A 20687-nucleotide genomic window follows, 5' to 3' on the forward strand; every position below is an offset into this window, starting at 1 on the left:
GATATTACATTTAAACGTGTACATGAAGAAAAAGTATATGTATTGAACACAGGTAAAATGTCTTTCACAATGTGTGTATAATTTTTTTAAATCACTAATATAACCTCTACATTTGCCTCTAACAGCCAATTATATAACATTACAGTACCTAGGAATTTAATAATTCATTCCAAAATAATAAGAGTGTGTGTATTCTTTTTTGGGTAAATCCATTTAACATCATGCTGAAAACATCTGTTTCTATAAGATTATGGGTAAGTTAAATTACATCCATTCATCCATGTTACTTAATTTATAGATTCTAAGTAAATGATTAAAAAAAATACAACTCATACATTTGTATATCCCCATAGCACGAACCTGGACACCTCACATTTAATTTATTTAGTATAAGCTCATCTCTTACCTGGTTGAATTTTCGTTTCATTTACCATATGACTTCAGCAAAACATGGACAAAGACATGAGTGTGTTAATTCTATCAAGTCATTGTTCTCTATAGTTTCACCAGTCAGGTAGTTTGCATAAAAACATGATAAACCAATGCTATTTTAATATGAATATTTTAATATGACAACCTGAAAGGCTCATAAAAATAAGGTGAATGAAACTGTGCAATGAAAGTGCAAGGTTTTTCATAGAGGTGTCCCACATTGTCATACGACTCAGTAAATAAGCTTTCAGGCTTCATTGATTTAACACCAAACAAAACATGTTGGAGTAAAAAAATCATGTTTCACATATCCACATGTGTCATGTTCATCCGCACCTCCCACACATATCTCACATCTCCCAAACTTCCTGTTTACATATAAATGTCATTGGGTAAAAGAGAGAAATGTTAATCATCCTTTATATTCTTACAACTGAGGAGAAAAACTACGACATCAAACATGGATGGATTTTGAAAACCAATTTAAGCAATACAGTCAAAGAAAGCACCATTTTTAACACAATTAGGCTCCATGTATAAGTCAGTACTTACTGTATAGAACTGATCATTTTCTTTTTTTTTTACATTTTATTAAAAAACAACAAAAAACGAGTAGCACTTTAATTAAAAAATGTGATGTAATAAAGGTAAAGGGCAAATATTAACCATATATGCTGTTTATATTGCTTGTAATTGGGATGAAGTAAACATCTGTAGAGTATTTTAACATCAAATTTTTGATTGTGTTGAATTAAAAACCCAAAAATGCAGTGGGTCCAGCAGACCTGCATAACAAAAATACAAACAACATACAAGGGTTAAAGTAGTTCCTTCTAATTCTAGCATCTGCATGACTAAGGAAACACCCATGTACAATAAAGGTATTCATCCAAGCTTCAAACGCCGTCAGCAATTATTTATTTAATCGTCTAGCATTTCTAGCATTACTCTACTAAGGAAGGAGACAGGCGTGTTATTATAAGCAGGTCACAGCTCAGAGATATTAATTTCACTTCTTAAAGGAATTTATTCCATTTACTCCAATAAGGAGGCGGTCAGATTTACTTTCGGTTTCACTTCTGCCAACCAAAACAAAGAGGCATTTGGAATCCTCCCAGTGTTTATTACTCTTAACTCGGACACACGGAAGACAAGTTGACTTTTTGCACGATGACAAAAGCTTGTACTTTTTATTACACGGTTCTGACCGTGTTATGTCTGAGTGAATCAGCCACTAGGACATATTACATAGGGATCAGAGAGTTATACTGGAATTATGCTCCAAGCGAACGGAATCTAATCAGTGGCCATGATATCAGACACGATGAGTAAGTAAAACAAGCTCTAATCGTTTGGTTAGTCATTATAAGCTTAAATATTCAACTGTTTATTAGGCACAATATTAACGCCTCTAAAAAGCATGAAAATAAAAGAAATCTAAAGTTTTAATAGATGATACTTCGAAATTCGTCCAGTTACATTTTCAAGCACCCCTACAATGGACTGTACCATTTTTATTCTTTCACTTAATTCATTAAAAAGACACAAACCGAATGTATTTATTTATTTATTTTTATTAAATTTTATTATTATTATTATTATTATTATTATTATTATTATTATTATTATTATTATTTTATCTCTTTTTAATTTTCAAAAGATTTTAATTCTCTGAATTTATTTGTGATTTGCAGTGTTTCAATGGCATTTTATTAATAAATAAATAAATAAATAAATAAATAAATACATAAATAAATAATAATAATAATAATAATAATAATAATAATAATAATAATAATAATAACTCCGTCCAGGGAGTATCCTGCCTTGATGCCCAATGACATCTGTGACCCGAGAATAGTTTGGATAAGCGGTAGAAAATTAATGAATGAATGAATAATAATAATAATAATAATAATAATAATAATAATAATAATAATAATAATAATAATAGCGAGTTACCAATTATTGTGATAGCTTGCTCAATAATAGGCTGCTAGATATAATAGATATAAATACCCCACTTATTAAATATAATGTATAAATAAAACATTTTAATACCTAACACTAAAAAATGTTTGTCCAAATTGTTCAGACATATGATGTCAGGACTCGGTCCGGACTCTGGCCATGTGCCTTTTTGTTTATGTTTTTCTGTCACATGTCTGCCCTGCCTTCGTCTGCTCCTCCCGGTCTGCACACCTGTCCCTCATGTGTCTTGATTGTTAGTAGTATTTAGTTAGTCCGTGCCGCCTGGTGCAGCGTGGAATCTACTCAGGGGCGTAGATTACACGGGGGGGACACCGGGGGGGACACCGGGGGGGTTACCGGGGGGGGGATGTCCCCCGCACTTTTTATAAAAAGTAAATTCGTCCCCCTCACTTTTTTAGTGGAGAGTTGTGTTCACCACATGTTGAGGTTTTAATGGAGCAATGTATATAAATGCAGAGTGGTTTAAAATTCAAAGAGACAAGAAAGTTTAAGATAGTCTATACATGACGTTCACGGCAATCAGTCACTCACAATTGTCGTCATCATCACGCGCCCTCAGTACTGTACAGTCGCACCCATGGTCCAGCATTCGGTTAGGATGAGCTCAAAGCGGCAAAAAACGCTTCACTCCATTTTTATAAAAATGTCAGGCAGTGTAAGTTGCCATATGGTATCCCAATTGTGTTGCTCTTGTTGAATAATTAGCAAGTTTTAATTTAAAGGATTATAAGGAAAAATAGCTGCTTTGACAAACGTTATATAAACTCTTTTATAACGTCTTTTGTTTTAACAAGTGTGTTATCAAAACCCTTCAAATAAGAATAAAGATAATGTTGAACTGAGATTTTACAGCATGTTTAACTCTGCCAATTCTACATAATATCAAGTATGTGTCACTGTACGTACACGACAGAGACGAGGACGACGAATAGTGACATTAAAGATGTCATTTTAATAATAAGGAGCAGGTAAATCACACATACATACAACGTAGTAAAGACGATAACCGACAATGAGTGAAGACAGTGGTGATGAGTATAAATAGAGTCCGGGTGAACAGACAGGTGAAGACAGGAAACAAACATGGTGGATGACGGGGTGCAAAGGATGATGGGTAATGTAGTCCGGTGAATGAGGGTAGATCACAGGGGAAACGTTACAGTATGCTGATAGGTACGATCTTTATTTAATGGGCTGCTCTTTCATTATTGCACTAATTTTACATTTTTATGTGTTGTCAAGAATGAGCAAGAAACAGACAGCCTAGGTTTGTCAGGGCAGATTCAGGATGTCACACAAGAAGCTTTACAGATGAGAACAGATGTGGCTTTTAAGGGTACTGTCCTAGTGGCAAGCTGTTTTATTTCTTTCTTTCTTTCTGTTTTATAATCATATATAATCATAACACATATAAAGCATGATTAAAAAAATCATGATTAAAAATAAAACCTGTCATTTACACAAGGGTTAACTGAAAAAAAAAAAACAGATAACACTAGACATTTCGTCCCCCCCACTTTTTAAATGATGGCTACGCCCCTGAATCTACTGTTTTGTCTTGTTGTTAGTTTGTGTTATGTTTCGTGTTTTTTGGTTATTAAACCCCGTTTGTGTTTTGTCTACCCTGCATCTGGGTCCCTTTTATCCTGCGTCCACGATCATTACATATGTGTATATTTATAATCACGCCCTCCAGCGTCACCCATATGAGGATGAGGTTCCCCTTTGAGTCTGGTTCCTCTCAATGTTTCTTCCTTTAGCGTTCAAGGAAGTTTTTCCTCCCCACAGTCACCTCAGACTTGTTTATTGGGGATAAATACAAACACATTTTAATATATCTTTAATATTAATCTTTAATTTTGATTTATATTAATCTTTATATTATTCTTTATAATAACCTTTTGTTCCATGTTTATGTTCTGTAAAGCTGCTTTGAGACAATGTCAATTGTAAAAAGCGCTATACAAATAAACTTGAATTGAATTGTATTCTCTGTTCATAATTCATATCATCTCTTTTTTACTTTTTCTGTAAGGTATGCCTCTACTTATCTGTTAAACTGTGCAAAGCGGACCGGTATTGTGTATAAAAAAGCTGTGTATAAACAGTACACAGATAATACTTTCACCAATGAGGAGCGTAAGCTGGACATGCTGGGGTTCCTTGGACCCGTAATCCGTGCAGAAGTAGGTGATGAGATCGTAGTGCATCTGAGGAACTTTGCATCCCGGCCTTATTCAATCCACCCGCATGGCGTCCTGTACAAGAAGAACTCTGAAGGTAGGATGGGTTTTACTCCACATGATGTATATTATATAATATTTAAATGTATGTGTAACATATTATGATATGAAATGTCGGACTGTTTACCAGGTGCATGGTATCCGGATGGTACGTCTGGTGGGAATAAGAGTGATGATGCTGTGGCTCCAGGACACACCTACACGTACACATGGATTGTAACAGAAAATTTTGCTCCTACAGAGAAAGACTCCGACTGTCTTACATCAATGTATCACTCTCATGTAAATGCACCCAAAGACATAGCAGCAGGACTCATTGGAGTGTTACTCATCTGCAAGAAGGGTAACATAATTGCTTTCATAATGTTTACATGCTTCCAGATGCAAGTTGTGGATATTCTATATTAAATGTAACTATAAACGATATCAATCATGATGTGTCTCTAATTGTCTAACTTGAGGTATAAGAAAACTAAACCAATTCGGGGGATTTTGTTTTAGGATAATAGTAACTTCACTTGAAAATGTTTGTTATATTTGTGGTAATATTATACAGTGTTAATATTGATTTTATTATGTATTTATAATGTGTATAGAATAAAGAAGGTCGTATGCAACGTGCACATTAGAACATTAGCATTGGGATGTGGTAGCTCAGTGGTTAAGGTGTTAGACTACTGATCAGAAGGTCATTGGTTTGAATCCCTGGTCCACCAAGTTGCCACTGCAAGGCCCTTAACCCTCAATTGCTCATGTGTATAAACTGAAATAAAAAAAAAAAAATCTAAGTCACTTTGGATAAGAGTGTCTGCTAAATGCTGTAAATGTAAAAAAAAAAAGAGCATTGTGTATTTTTACTCTCAGGAGCTCTGGACCAATCTGGACATCAACAATCCGGCGTGTCTCATGAGTTTTTGATGTTCAGTGCAGTGGATGAAAATCTTAGCTGGTATCTTGAAGAAAATATTAAAGAGTTCTGCCCTGAACCTGAGAATATCACAGGGGATGAAGACTTTCAGAATTCAAACCGGGTGCACTGTAAGCTGTTTTCTTTTCTTTTCTTTTTTCAGGTATCCAAGACAAAAAAATGTCACACTATACTGTACTATCTTGAATTGTATCATTTTCTCGAGTGGATCTTTACACTTTTAGTTTCAATACAGAATCCTCTTTTAGTCCGAACATAATGCTATAATTGTGTGTAGGTTTATAATGGCTTCGATGTCAGTTCTACAATTTCACTTTCACTTCACTGAATGCTTTTCTTTTTTTCCCCCTAGCAATAAATGGTTTTGTTTACGGAAATTTGCCAGAACTGCGAGTGTGTCTCGGTAGACCAGTGTTTTGGCATCTTTTTGGTATTGGAAATGACATAGAGCTTCACTCCGTCCACTTCCATGGCCACACCCTGCTCAACCAAGGTCATCGTACTGATGCCCTTAATGTGTTTCCTGCCACTTCATTCACTGCAAAAATGGTGCCCAATACGAATGGGAAGTGGTTGTTTGGGTGCCAAGTTGGAGATTACATGCATGGTAATCTTTTTTTCTGTTCTGTCGATATTTTAAGTATTTAATTACTCAACCCTGAACTTTCATGATTCATTTTTCAAATATTCATTGTAAACCATATTCCTATCAGTACTTACTGATGATAGGAGATCAGCAAATAATTGAAATATCCAAACTGGTCCTTCAGCACCAGCAACAATACTATGGTCAAAAAACTGATAACGCATTTGATTTTTTCTATTAGGATGTTTTATTAACCTAGAATGTAACTAAAGTTCTTGACTGGTATCTGCATCTTCAGGCGTTTCTGATAAAGTACACAATTATTGTATGTTCCTTAATAAATGACCCATAATGTTGAAGGTTGGGGGGTTGGTGCGGGGTAGTTAAGTGGTTAAGCTCATGGTTTAAGAATTATGAATACAGTATTGGTTTGCTATAACCACAGAGTATTTATTATTCTAATGAGTTTTTTTCCCCCTTATGTCCATGAATCATGAGCAGCAGGTATGCAGGGTCTTTATGAGGTGTCTTCATGTGAAAATGATCCTGCACCCACTGTGCAGTCTGGTCATATCAGACGTTACTACATCGCAGCAGAGGAGATCCTTTGGAATTATGCCCCCTCAGGGAAAAACATACTGACCAATAAACCACTTAATGAAGAAAACAGGTGACTGTACATAAAAAAACATATTCAATATATAAGATCATATACTGAAACACGGATTGCAGCTATATGCACTACATTCACATATCATACATTACACATCAGAATCATTTTTATCATATCATTTGATATATACTGTACAGAATCTGCAAATATTGCACCTAATTTGCAAATAAATAGAAACAGTAGGCTCAGCTGTATGTTATACTGCAGGCAGAGGTAGAAATAGCAACTGGAGGCAGTTCAAGGTGTATTTAATGGCTTGGAACTACAGTACAGTACTACTACTACTACTACTAATAATAATAATAATAATAATAATAATAATAATCGTAATATTATTACGATTGTTGTTGTTGTTATTATTATTATTATTATTATTATTATTATTATTATTATTATTATTATTATTGGCTCATATATAGTGCAGGAACACAGTTATTCCTTTACATTTAGTGCAAGATTATTTGTTTCTGGCAGATCAGATTTGAAGTGATCACGGAATGCTGCCAAGCTTGAACAAACCTGTTTATGTGCAAATTATTGTTCCTCTTTTTGCAGTGACTCTAACGAATTCTTTAGTACAGAAGATGGAAAGCTGGGAGGGAAGTACTGGAAGATTAGATACACTGGGTACCACGATGACACATTCAAATCCAAGATCAATCAAAGTGGTTCAGATGATCACCTAGGCATTCTGGGTAAATCTAAACCTAAATTTGTTTTATGTGTGTGTGTGTGTGTGAAAGAGAGAGCATCTGTCTGTAAAGTCACAAAAAATACAGGAAGTATGTGTTATTCAAATTTGTGGCCAGTGTGTATGAGACTGACTTACAGTAGTCTGGACTTTACTTGCATAAGCAGCCACTAAATTTCAGTCATGTATATCCCAAGTATTCAGTTTTGAAGTGATAGATGAAACTACAAATATTTTAGAATATATAATATAAAGTTATAATAAGTGAAATGATTAATTCATTTTTTGAACATAAGCTTTTATTTAACATAATCCTTTCTTTGTTTCTGTTTTGTTATATTATCATTCTAAACAACTGGAAAACCTAATAAGGTTTAATGACAATAATGATATGTTAGGGCTTCCTTACAATACAAAATGCTTAAAGCATTGTAAGACTATTGCAAATTTCCACTTTGTCTGGGCAAGTACATAGTAGTTTAATTAGATTTATATTTTACTCAAATTCAGCCATTATAGTCTTAATGTTTTCCAGATGATTTACATGCTGAACAACTGATTCCTTTTTAACTCTTCAAGAAAAGAGGTTTTTTTATCTGTTTTGTCATGATTCTGAAGTACTCTAAAGTGCTGTTGAACTGTAACAGGATGGTTGTGCTATGAACAGAGAACGCTATAATACACACGGTTGTGTGTTGTGTGTGCTCGCAGGTCCTGTGATCAGAGGAGAGCCTGGTGATGTCATTGAGGTGACATTTCGAAATCTGGGGCGTCGTAACTTCAGCATGAAACCTCATGGCGTGTCGTACGACAAAGCTTACGAAGGTATGAAATATCAGGACGTTAATACATTCAAAGCCTTAATTGATTTAAAGAAGGCACTGTATGACTTACTGTTACTCATTCCAAAACAAACCCAACTAACGCAGAGGACTTTGACCTCTTCAGGTTCTCAGAAAGCAGGTGCCAGTGTCGCACCAGGTCACACATTTACATATCGATGGAGGGTGACAGAAGGTCCTTCACCCAGTGACCCACCCTGTCTGTCATACTTGTACTACTCTGCTACAGATCCTGTCAATGACACCAACTCTGGTTTGGTGGGACCGTTGCAGGTGTGCAAGAAAGGAGTTCTGGATGAGAGTGGACGACAGGTACTTTTACAACACACATCTAACGTTAGCTTACTGTATCTAACGTTAGCCCAGAAGCAGCTTCAGTGAAACACCAGTAAAAAAGCTAAGAAGTGCACCTTGGTTTCTAAAGATGCTTTGGGAATGAATAACAAATAAGGTTTTATATTTGAGGAGTATTTAAGAGAGACTCTATATCATTTGTTTAATAGCTAGCCAGCTTCAGCTATTATTTATTAAAATTACTTTACTGCTCTTATTTATGAAAATTTGTCGTTGAAAAGTTGTCGATCTATTTATGACAGAAGTCTGATTTTGTGCATGTGTGTGCTTGTGTGTGTAGCATATAGGGTCAGAGGTGCAAAAAGAGTTTTTCCTTCTCTTCAGTGTGATGGATGAGAATAAAAGCTGGTATCTCCAGAAGAATATTGAAGAGTTTGGTGGTGATGAGTCAGACAAAGATGATGTACTATTTCAAGAGAGCAATAAAATGCACTGTAAGCACTAACACTACAACTGTACATGATTAATTACACATAGTAGGTGAATATACAGCAATTTTACAGCAAGCTTTTCATATCAAGTGTATGTGTGTGTGTGTGTGTGCGCGTGTGTTTTGTCCCTCACAGCGGTGAATGGTTTCATGTACGGAAACATTCCTGATCTTTATTTGTTTGAGGGGGACCATGTTGTGTGGCACTTGATGGCCCTGGGCTCAGTGGATCTTTTTGCCATTTACTTCCAGGGCAACACGTTTAAGCTGGATAACACTACACATAACACACTCAGTCTCTTCCCTCACTCCAGTGTCACCGTCTCCATGACACCTGACAATAATGGTAACAGTATACGAGTGTACAGTTCAAAACGAGTACATAACACCTGAATGAAATAAAACAGAAATATTAAGTGTCATTTAGGAACCATTTATGGTGTGTGTGTGTGTGTGTGTGTGTGTGTGCGTGTGTGTGTGTGTGTGTGTGTGGTCGGTTTGTCCCAAATCCCATTTAAAGCCAACTTATTAAATCAGTAAAAAGGAAAAAAAAGTAGTTTTAATTTCAACTTAACTGCAAAAACTAGATCAATCCTTTAATTAATTTGCCTTTAGCAGATCAGTAGGACTGTGTGACAAAAAAATGAAGTACCCATTAAATTAACAAATAAATTGAATAATAAGCTATAATTATTAGTGCCACTAATTGTTCCACTGTTAAAGGAATGATATTTGTTTTTTGCTTCAGGACTTTTTGAGCTGAGCTCTCTTATACCTTATCACTACCGTGCTGGTATGCGGCAGCTGTACACCGTCAAACGCTCCACACCGAGTCAGAACCCAGACCCAGAGGCTACAACCTTTAAGCCTGATGTGTATTTCTATATAGCTTCTGAAGAAGTGGAGTGGAATTACGCACCAAACCGCACATGGGAGTCGGAGAAATTTAACACAACTCTCAGCAATAGGTAAGTAAGTGCTGGTCCACACAGAAAATACATGACTTTCTGTCCTAAAGTACATCCAAAAACTTAAAGGCTATATTTGAACAAAAAAATTAATAATACTGTGATTTAATGTATTGTTTGAATTTAAAAGGTACCTGTCATGTAATCCTAACTCTGGACAGTTTTTTCACCTTTACTATGACTCTACTGTACATTAAAACAGATTCCTCTGAAGGATTTATTAATACATTAATGGTTATTTACTACTATAGTTTGCCATTCTTTTTTTTTTTGTCTCTCAGTCCTGGAAGCGTTTACCTAAATAAATCTAAGAATCGGATTGGGCCTGTATACAGAAAGGTGGTGTACCGCAAGTACACGGATGAGACCTTCACAAAACAGGATGCCAGGGGTCCTGATGAGGAGCATTTGGGAATTCTGGGTAAAACAGCTATTCCATTCCAGTCAGGTTTTGCAAAGAAAGGGGTGGGATAAAAAAATTAAATCCAGTCTGTGACTTATTTTTCTGCTTTATTTTATTACAATGGAATGTTATTATAAAGTATTATTGAGTTGTTTTGTGTTTGACTGGTCACTTAAGTGGAATGGGTTTAATCTCATCTGGAGCTCTCAGGTTTGGGCAGATGGAGTCATCATATACTGTATAGTAAGCAGTAAGAGCTTGTTGGGTTAGTCTGTACTAAAGGCTTTCCCAGTTAGTTAAAGGATTCCCAGGTTACAAATGTTTTTAGAAGTTTTTCTTTAAGCTCTTTCTGCTTACTATATATATGATACATGCACTTTCTAGCCTCCTTGATAAACGACTATGAGACAAATACCAAAATCCTTCATCCTTCTGTGCACAGGTCCCATTCTCAGGGTGCAAGTCGGTGAGAAGGTCCAGGTTGTGTTTAAAAACAAAGCCAAACGAAACTATTCAGTTCACGCTCATGGAGTGAAAAGCAATACGGCTCAACCTGTTAGTCCAGGTACGCTACAGTCAAACAGACAGCTACTGCTCTAATCTGATACCTATGCTTGTATGAAGGGTAATGTGTTATACGTGATAAAAAAAAAAATCTACTTCTATTTGTGTAGGTAACACAGCAAGGTATAACTGGACTATCAGTTCCGGTCCTGAACCCAATGAGTCAAACTGTACAATCTATCCTTATTACTCATCAGTGAACTTTCTGAAGGTAAAACACTTGCAATCAACATGTTAGTACCAAAAAGACTTAGTGCCTCAAAATATAAAAAGTGGACTAGGGTGACAAGCTTTTTGATTAATATTCACTACAGATATGTACACTTTGACATTTGTATATATTTTTTGTGTATTGTGTTAAAAGTTTTCTGTGTTTCTCAACACGATGTGACACAAACACACGCTGTACTGTATGTGGGAATAATATTTAAATATAAAAACATTATTCTCTTAATTCGGTAAATACTTTTCATTATGGTGACAATATAAGGTGGTATTTTTCCATAAGAAAACTGCTTCATTTTGAAATTATTAACATCTACATCTATTTTACCCGGTAATGATGTTCTAAAAACAAGGTTAGCCCGCAAGTCCCTTTATGTACGTTTTTTTCTGTGGCTCATGAATACGTGTGTACATATTCTGACTATAAAAGCTACAGAAGTATTCATACACACCTGCTGATTATTTGGATCTGCTCTTTAAGCCACACCCTTTACTAACCATAGAAAAACATTGGAATTGGAGAATAGGTCATTTTATAGACCTCGGTGTCCTTGTAATATGTCTCTGTAATAGGAGGTCGAACAGCCAGTTTGTCTGTTTTTCCCTGCTAGAGCATACACAAGGGTTTATGTAAGTGCAAAACTCAAAACAGGTGCAGGTTTTAAGGACACGTGATGGAAACAGGCAATGAAGGAAACAAGCAAACGGGGCAAAGACAGGGCATAAAGCAAAACAAAACCACATGACTGTAAACAAAACAGTGGAAACAAGGAACAAAAGAGAGCAATGTACTGAAGCGCTGAGGGCTGCTGTGTGTCCTGCTCAGTTCACCTGGGACATAAGCTGGTGGACTTGGGCTCAGATATAAGGCTGGCTCTTCAAATGAACTTTTCCAGGTACCCTCCCAAACTCCAGATAGGAAGCAAACAACTCCTCCACCTACAGCAGAAAAGGGCCTACTGTATCCTGAGGCCAGCAGGTGGGAAGGCAGGAACCCTAGCCACTGTTCTTCCTTTGGCTTGGTCCACCATGCTTATAAAAATAGAACTGGAACAGGAACACAAACCCAAGGAGCAGGTCCTACTCACCATCAAAGGGGCAGAGGCTCCAGGTCAAGCCACTGCAGATGGAGTCAGCTGTTGGCATGATGCTAGTCTTGCCCTCCTGCTGCCACCGTCTGAGAGTGAAGTATTCTGTCAGGTGGAACATACAGTAAGAACAGGGACAGGCTACATTTACACCGGCATGTGATAGCTTCTTTTTATATAATCCAAAAAGCCAGATCCAAAAATGTCAGGCATAATACAGATCCAACAATGACTGGGGTCAAAAACATATCCATCCAAGTGTTGATCCAAGTATGTATATTATGTATGTGTGTATATCATCGCTCTGGATAAGGCTGTCTGCCAAATACTATAGAATGTATATGTAAATTTGACTAAATCCTGAATTTAAATCCTGTCATGTATATCCTACTTTTCACATGACATCACATGCACTTTTATAAGTTGTACATGTCTAATCTTTGAATCTATTGTACGTGTCATTTTGGCGGCAGGATTTGGCGAGCGGCTTGGTCGGGCCATTGGTAGTGTGTCGTAAGGGGACTCTGAACAGCACAAGACAGCGAAGTGATGTGGAAAAAGAATTTGCTCTTCTCTTCATGGTGTTTGATGAGAACGAATCGTGGTATCTGGAGGAGAATATAAACACTTACCTGGGCAATAATACTGTCGACAAAAATGAACCACGTTTTTTAGAAAGTAATCTGATGCACGGTAAGCAGTTTTATAAACAGTTATAAACGCAATGAACATTATAAGGAGCCAGCAACTGTGTTTTACAAATAAACTTCACTTTCTATTGTTTTTTTTGCTTTTCTTATTGGACAGAGAAAGAATATGCAATAGAATTTTTTTCCATGTATATTTAAGGGAATCATATCAGAGCTTTATAAGTGTGATTTCCACCAATGCATATCTGTGGAACATTAATAGTCACTCCGGTCTGTATGCATGGAGTACATGTGTATGTTCTCTGTGGTTTTATGCCTCTGGGTACTCTGGTTTCCTCCATCAGCTGATTGCCATCACTAAATTAGTCATAATGTGTGAAAGGGTGTGTGATTGTGCCCTATGATGGGTTGAAACCCTCCAGGATGTCACCTGCCTTGAGTCTCCAGGCTCCAGGATAAAATTGTAGTATAAGCAATTCAGGAAAAAGATGGATGGATGGCTCAACCTTGTATTTTTTTTTTACTGTATCTCTTTCTCCTTGTTGTAATCAGGTATCAATGGAAAGCTGTATGCTAATTTGAACGGTTTGAGGATGCGCCAGGGAGATAGGACCGAGTGGTATTTAATGGGACTGGGGAGTGAGGAAGATGTGCACACAATACACTTTCACGATCAGAGCTTCATATACAAGGTACAAATTTATTTAGTCATGAAAATACAGTATTTACACCGACACAGCCATTAACTACTTTGTCCTTCTCTTAGACGGATCAGCCCCATAGAGCTGACGTGTACGGCTTGTTCCCTGGAACCTTTAAGACTGTTCAACTGCGGGCTGGAACTCCAGGAACGTGGCTCCTCCACTGCCACGTGTCAGACCACATCGACTCTGGCATGGAGACGACTTTCAGTAAGTTAAACCTACATCAGAATCATTGTCTGGAATAAAATAAAGAATAGAATATATCATTAGAGTCTAAAGACAGAAATTAAGACGTTTCTTGGTTCCATGTGGCTGAAAATTCAATCAAATTCAATTCAGTTTATCTGTATAGCAAATAATTGTATAGGGTATAAAAATGAATGAATTGTGTTTACAGAAGTATAGAAACATAATAAAAATTCTAAAGTTTAAAATTAAGTCTGTCATTTCCAACTTTTTGAATATGTTGTAATTAAATTTCTATTCTTTTTTTCCCTCTACAATGCAGCTGTGTATAACAAAGCCTGGACAAATGGTAAGGCTCACTTTTAAACAATACATTTTTATACCAAAACCTTTATACCTTTGTGCCAAACTATATTTTTCTTTGTTGCTGGGGTGGTGCCATTAAAGGTGGGGTGCACGATGTTTGAAAAACGAGTTGGGCCAACAAACAAAACAAACGTGTAGCCAATGAGCAGTCTTGTCAATAAGCGGCGGAGAGAGTGTTCAGTGAGCATGTCTGACATTAGCTCTGCCTCGGGTTCTAGGTGTTGAACGTCGTCTTCCGCGTGAAATGGAGCTGACCTGTATTACCATAGTATTACTCATTGAGTTCATTTATTGATAAAAATATCCCCTCGGCCAGCTGCCAGCAGGTTCCGGCTTAATATTTGTCTGGGTTGCGCATGTATTTGTGGGGTGGAGCTATCAAAACAGGGTGACACCCATTTGGTTTAGGGGCGTGTTTGTTTTGGTGATCTGCACTCCACCTTTAAGGCATATATCTTCACATTACCACCGTCCAGTTTGGTTACAGGTGAAAGAAACAAACATGGTTCAAACCATGTTTCTGTCATGATTTTTTACCTTTAGATCTAATTGTCAAGAAATATCTAAATGTCTATTTTTTGCTTGATTGAGCCACCATTTTGCTTGAGATTCACCAACAGATTTGCATCTTTTTCAGGCTTCGTGAACAGATTTGCATCTTTTTCAGGCTTCGTGTTTCTGCAGTGGTTTAGCCGAATAATGCCAGCCATTATACTCACCTACTGGCTTCAGTGACTCAAAGGAAGCGAAGGATTCATTTTACTTCACTACTCACTGTGAAATCATGCTTTGGGCTGTCTGTTTAAACACTGTATTTTTATGGTACGTTTTTATTAGGATTTTTTTGTATATCTGAGACTAGCTAGATTATAAAATAGTATGTACTGTATGAATGCGGATTACTGTAGAGCAAAACAAAAAACAATGTAAGTACAGTATTGAATGATAACAAAATTGTTTGCATGTGCCTTTATATGTCTTGTGCATGCCTTTATATGTCTTTATATGTCCAACTGGTATCAAAAATATATTTAGAATGAATACAATCACACTACTGATTTTTTAATCCATTAAGTTCATGCGGTTTATATCCGTTATTGAATCTTTTGGATCTAGGTTATTTTTCTCCCATTCTTAAGAGAAGTTTAAAAAGAACAGATTATTCATCCAGTCTAGTTTGCACAATAAACAAGTCGGAAAGTCACAAAAAACATTCAGAGCGAGGAACAATGTATTGTAGCCGGACAACCTACAGAGATGTTTTAGGAGGTCGGACAGAATTAAACAAAATACAGGAAATCAAAGCAAACACTGAGAACAAGCAAACGTCTGATAATATAGAATATATTGAAGTGCTATTTAATATATTTTATGTGCTTTGGATTTTTTAAAGAGAGAATTTAAGTTATTTAAATCATTTTGTGCTGTGTTTAAGTGGATTAAAGTTGACTTATAAAAGACTGACATGTCCTATTATTTAAGGGGTCAGGGTGTGTGCACGTGTGTGTGTGTGTGTGTTCTGTTTTTATTCTCAAAAGGAAATCTGAGCCAAATTTGATCTACGTCTGCACTTTCAAGCATCTCATTTCCAAAATGCAGAATTTTGTGCTTCCACATTTAGACTGGACAATATTTGTGCTCTCTAGTCTCCATCTGCACTGATCCTCAATCGTGATTGTATCACCCCCCCCACCTTCAGGGCACTCCCTGAGTCTCTGTCCTGTGTAGAAAGGGTAATTAGAAATGCTTAACAATATTAAATGTGCTTAACCCTTGTAAGTTGTTCGTATGTTTGTTACTCAGCCAGTGTTCGTGGGTCTGCTGGACCCGATGCATTTTTGGGATTTTAATTCAACACAATCAAAAATTTGATGTTAAAATACTCTACAGATGTTTACTTCAACCCAATTACAAGCAAAATAAACAGCATATATGGTTAATATTTGTCCTTTACCTTTATTACATCACATTTTTTTTATTAAAGTGCTACTTGTTTTTTAATAAAATGTAATAAAAAAAGAACATCAACAAATTTACAAGGACGCAAAGTTTTTCAAAACTATTGATGTTTATGAATATGGGTCCCACAGACCCAAACAACATACAAGGGTTAATATATCTAAACAGCACACACTGTCTGTTGACTGACAGATGGTTTTCCGTTGACTGGAACTTATTTGTTCTTGATTAATGTCAGTTTTATTTCATTACAACAAAACTCCTGGCTGTAGTACCATGCTGGCTAATCTTTATATGGCCAGCGCCCTTATCTCTTCCTCTTCAGAGAAACAAATCTTCTGCTAGTCCGTGTATTTGGAGGAACATATTAGTGTATTTTCCATGACTATGACATGAAGAGGCAATAAAGATATTTTTTATTCTGCCCTGTTGGCTGCTTTGTGGCAAAGAAAAGTTTCTGCACAATTCATTTACGTTATATTTACGGCATTTGGCAGACGCTCTTATCCAGAGCGACATACAAAAGTGCTTTTAAAAGTGCTTTGAAGGCTCTATGAATGAATACATTAACACTGGTTCACTAGGTTAGTTTTAGGATACCATCAACCTACACAACGAACAGGGGAAAAAAGCACTAAGTGTTTCTGTGTAGGACTTCAGTCATCGTGTGAAGACTGGCAGTGACTCAAATGTTCATTCCTTCACCTTGGTGCCAGTACAGAAAACACCAAATCTTGCTGTATACCTACCTCTTGCCCTGAGAGATGGTGAGACAGGTCGAGCAGCGCTGGTAGATCTGAGGGTTCGAGGCACAGTGTGAGGACTGATGAGAGCTTTGAGGTAAGACAGAGCTGGTCCATTTTTGGTTTTGTAGGCAAACATCAGTGTTTTGAAACTGATGTGTGCAGCTACTGAGGAAGCCAGTGGAGGAGCGCAGGTTTGGTAGACCTGACTGCAGCGAGCTGCAAAAGTCCAGGCAAATAACAAGCAAATTCCAAATCTTCCTCATTTGCTTTCTTTGTTCTTGAGGCTCAATTAACTAACGTCTGTATTTCCATCAGGGTTAAAGCTTTCTAATCTTCAGATTTTAAGGGTGGAAATATAGACGGCTAGATGAGTCAGGAGATAAAAGTTCAGTACTACTGTACAGTAAACAACAATTACGATTCATAATAACTTCTTGTCTTTTTAATGATCTTATACAAAACTCTTACAGAATACAAACAATATCTAAAAAATAGATATTTTATAAGTTACATTTCGCAGGTTCAAGCTTAACAGTCTTAAATGATTTAGTACTGCTTAAAACACTGATTCTTTGACTGATTCTGTAAAATGGTTTTGTGTAATTCTGAATGACATGGCACAACTTCAACATATTCTTAATGCTAGATTCTTAATTCTTAAGAACATGATGTGATGGGTAAACTATGTAGTCACACACTTTCTTTCATAAAATGATATGGAACAACTTTTGGGAAATTCGGGGGGGGGGCATGATTATTTCAGCTCAACTGCTTAGACGGTCATGTTTATTTTCTTTTAATGGATTTTGCAAAAAATATTATTAATTATTATTCATGTAATAATAAACCTGTGTTGGAATTTAGAGCCTGAGCCTCCTCGTTAGCCCTAAACCAGACCAAAGAAGGTTTCAGTTCAGGCTAAACAAAACAAGCCTATTGGATAGGAATATTACAGCAATATAATTAATAATATTAATAATATCATTATTATCATTATTGCATTTGTTGTTTTTTTTTGGTAAAGCTATCTTAAGTGTTTGATAAATGTTTTCTATAATAAAACTATTAGTGCTATTAATAACAGGATTAAGATGCGTTAAATGGCAGAAGCAATGTTTCTTTGTGTGTGTGTATGTGTGTGTGTGTGTGTGTGTGTGTGTGTGTGTGTGTGTGTGTGTGTGTGTGTGTGTGTGTGTGTGGGTGCGTGTGCGTGTGTTTGCGCATGCACAAAGTAGCCTAATCAGAGATGTCTCGGTGTCGTTGCCCATCTTCACCGTCATCATCATCGCTTTGTCGTTCAGCAGGGACCGGTCTCGTGTTATTAGCACGGATGCTGATCAAGTGAGGAGAGGTGGAGATAAGCTTGGCTACGCCCTCTGCAGTAACACCGGTACCGTCCAGATTCACCTGACTCAGTTTCATACCATGAAGAAACTTTAATCCTGGAAATGAGCCAATAAAACGACGGGGTTTTAATACACAGCATGCATGACACATTTTAGTCAATAATGTCTAATCTGAATTTTTTTTTTTATTAATCTATAATGTAATCGTTAATTCTTCCTCTATAATGTAATGCCTACAATATGTAATATAATGTAAAACCTTATGTCATCTAAACCCTGTAATTAATACGTAATATTCAAATGAACATTTAATTTCTAATCTGAAATCAATAATCAATCTAATATTTTGTATCTAATCTGTGATCTACAAATATGCATGTATCTACAATCTAATGTCATCTACAATATATCTCTTTTTTTCTTCTTCTTCTTTACTTTACCCCGATCAGTGATGCGTGTTTTGCTCAGGTTCAGTTTGATCAGCTCGTTGCAATGAATAAATGCTTTCAGTACCGAATCTCCCACCTGTGTGCAAGACAAACCTAGAACCTACAGGAACACAAAAAAAAACCACAAACACACTGAACACTACAGCTAAAGTCAATGACATATTTTTGATTGAAATTTTGACAGCAGGAAAAGAAGTGAGTTTGTGTCTAAAGCTTTACTGACATCAAAATTCCCACCCAGCAAGAGCTTGTTTAAAATTGAATGAATGAACTACATATATAAAGGTGTGTGTGTGTGTGTGTGTGTGTGTGTATACCTGTAGGTAAGGCAGGCGTGTGATGAAGTCAGTGACTCCACGACTTGTCACAGCTGTTCGGTTTAAGCACACGTCCATCAGGAGGGTGAGAGACGACAGAGCTGATAAACCCACATCAGTGAGCGGAGTGTTACTCAACGAAAGCTTCTTCAGCCTGGGTAAAGACGGACAGAGAGAGTTTTAAATATGGTTTTATCAGGGCAATTGTGGCATGAGTGGGTAAAGGCTCTGGGTTGTTGAAGGGAGGATCAGGGTTCGAGCCCCAGTACTGCCAATCTGCCACTGTTAGGCGTTTAATTCTCACTGCTCCAGAGGTGCTGTATCATGACTGACCCTGTGCTCTGACCCCAACCTTCAAATTGTCAAGAAAGAATTTCACTGTGCTGTAATGTATATGTGACAAAATAAATGCTATTCTATTCTATTTTATTCTGCCAAGGGGTCCAAACCTGTAGCACCTCTGTATTTGAGATTTTAGTGAATCATGACATACCGAGTCATTTTTCCCAGTTGTGCAATGCCCTGGTCAGTGATGTGTGTGTAGTCGCTTAGGTCGAGCACAGAGAGCAGAGAGTGTGTACAGAGGAAGAAAAGCCCAGCATCGGTCACTGAATGACGTCCAGGGAGTGTTAACTGTGTCAGATTTAATCCTGCAACAAAAACAAAAGGGAAAAAAACATTAAAAACTACTAAAAACAAATATGTGATCAGTGTCAGTGTATGAAATCTGCTGGAAAGCTAAGCCACACACACACACACACACACACACACACACACACACACACACAAACACAAACACAAACACACACACACACAAACACACACACACACACAAACACACACACACACAAACACACACACACACACACACACACACACAAACACACACACAGGGAGAGGACTGACCTGAGAGGATCTGGAGTGTGTGATTACCGCTACTGACAGGGATACCATGAAGACTTAGCGATGATAGAGTCCGGTGAGATGAAAGACACTGCAGAGATTCTTCTTTAACCTGAGTGTAGTCGAGGTGAAGAGTCTGTAGATTGTGAAGATCGGCCAGAGTGGACACGTCACACACCTAAGAGAAACACATCCAAAACATAAAACAACAACAACAACAACAACGACAATAATAATAATAAGCATCATAATAAAAACAATGATCTAGTCATTAGAGTCGCAGAGACTTCTCTCAGATACTTTCAATTTTTACTTACATTTATGCCATTTGTCAAATGCCCTTAGCCAGAGATCTAATGTATCTAATCTATATGTAGCGGCTTATCTAACTAATCTAATCTAGACATAACGGCTTATCTAACGTATCTAATCTAGATGTAGCGGCATATCTAACGTATCTAATCTAGATGTAGCGGCATATCTAACGTATCTAATCTAGATGTAGCGGCATATCTAACGTATCTAATCTAGACGTAGCGGCTTAACGTATCTAATCTAGACATAACGGCTTATATAACGTATCTAATCTAGACATAATGGCTTATATAACATATCTAATCTAGACATAACGGCTTATATAGC

General features: G+C 36.8%; 2 protein-coding genes across 4 annotated transcripts in view; one reads left to right on the forward strand and one right to left on the reverse strand.

The window, feature by feature from the left end:
• The first annotated feature begins 1501 nt into the window (after positions 1 to 1501).
• Positions 1502 to 15786, forward strand: LOC132840154 (ferroxidase HEPHL1-like). Of its 3 annotated transcripts, XM_060861592.1 has the most exons (20): positions 1503 to 1760; positions 4460 to 4704; positions 4798 to 5010; positions 5532 to 5705; positions 5948 to 6202; positions 6683 to 6851; positions 7410 to 7549; positions 8257 to 8370; positions 8494 to 8699; positions 9022 to 9175; positions 9308 to 9517; positions 9920 to 10139; positions 10421 to 10560; positions 10985 to 11107; positions 11217 to 11317; positions 12893 to 13112; positions 13622 to 13761; positions 13836 to 13980; positions 14282 to 14308; positions 14963 to 15786. In XM_060861592.1, exons 1-20 carry the CDS (start codon positions 1603 to 1605, stop codon positions 15058 to 15060), a joined length of 3252 nt encoding a protein of 1083 aa, XP_060717575.1. In that variant the 5' UTR covers positions 1503 to 1602; the 3' UTR covers positions 15061 to 15786. The 3 variants fall into 3 exon arrangements, with proteins under 3 accessions (XP_060717573.1, XP_060717574.1, XP_060717575.1); XM_060861590.1 differs by having other exon boundaries at positions 1502 to 1760; positions 8257 to 8699; XM_060861591.1 differs by having other exon boundaries at positions 1502 to 1760; positions 8257 to 8699; positions 14993 to 15786.
• Positions 15787 to 17457: 1671 nt separating this feature from the next.
• si:ch73-173p19.1 (uncharacterized) overlaps positions 17458 to 20687 on the reverse strand; it is a 10967-nt gene continuing 7737 nt past the window's right edge. Inside the window, exons 13-17 of the mRNA XM_060861983.1 lie at positions 20049 to 20223; positions 19636 to 19792; positions 19143 to 19296; positions 18817 to 18925; positions 17458 to 18472 (exon numbers count right to left, since the gene is read on the reverse strand). Coding sequence (XP_060717966.1) covers positions 18267 to 18472; positions 18817 to 18925; positions 19143 to 19296; positions 19636 to 19792; positions 20049 to 20223 — 801 coding nt within the window. The 3' untranslated portion in view covers positions 17458 to 18266. The remainder of the gene's footprint in view (positions 18473 to 18816; positions 18926 to 19142; positions 19297 to 19635; positions 19793 to 20048; positions 20224 to 20687) is intronic.

This window comes from Tachysurus vachellii, chromosome 25, assembly GCF_030014155.1.
Source record: "Tachysurus vachellii isolate PV-2020 chromosome 25, HZAU_Pvac_v1, whole genome shotgun sequence".
Classification (NCBI taxonomy): Eukaryota; Metazoa; Chordata; class Actinopteri; order Siluriformes; family Bagridae; genus Tachysurus; species Tachysurus vachellii.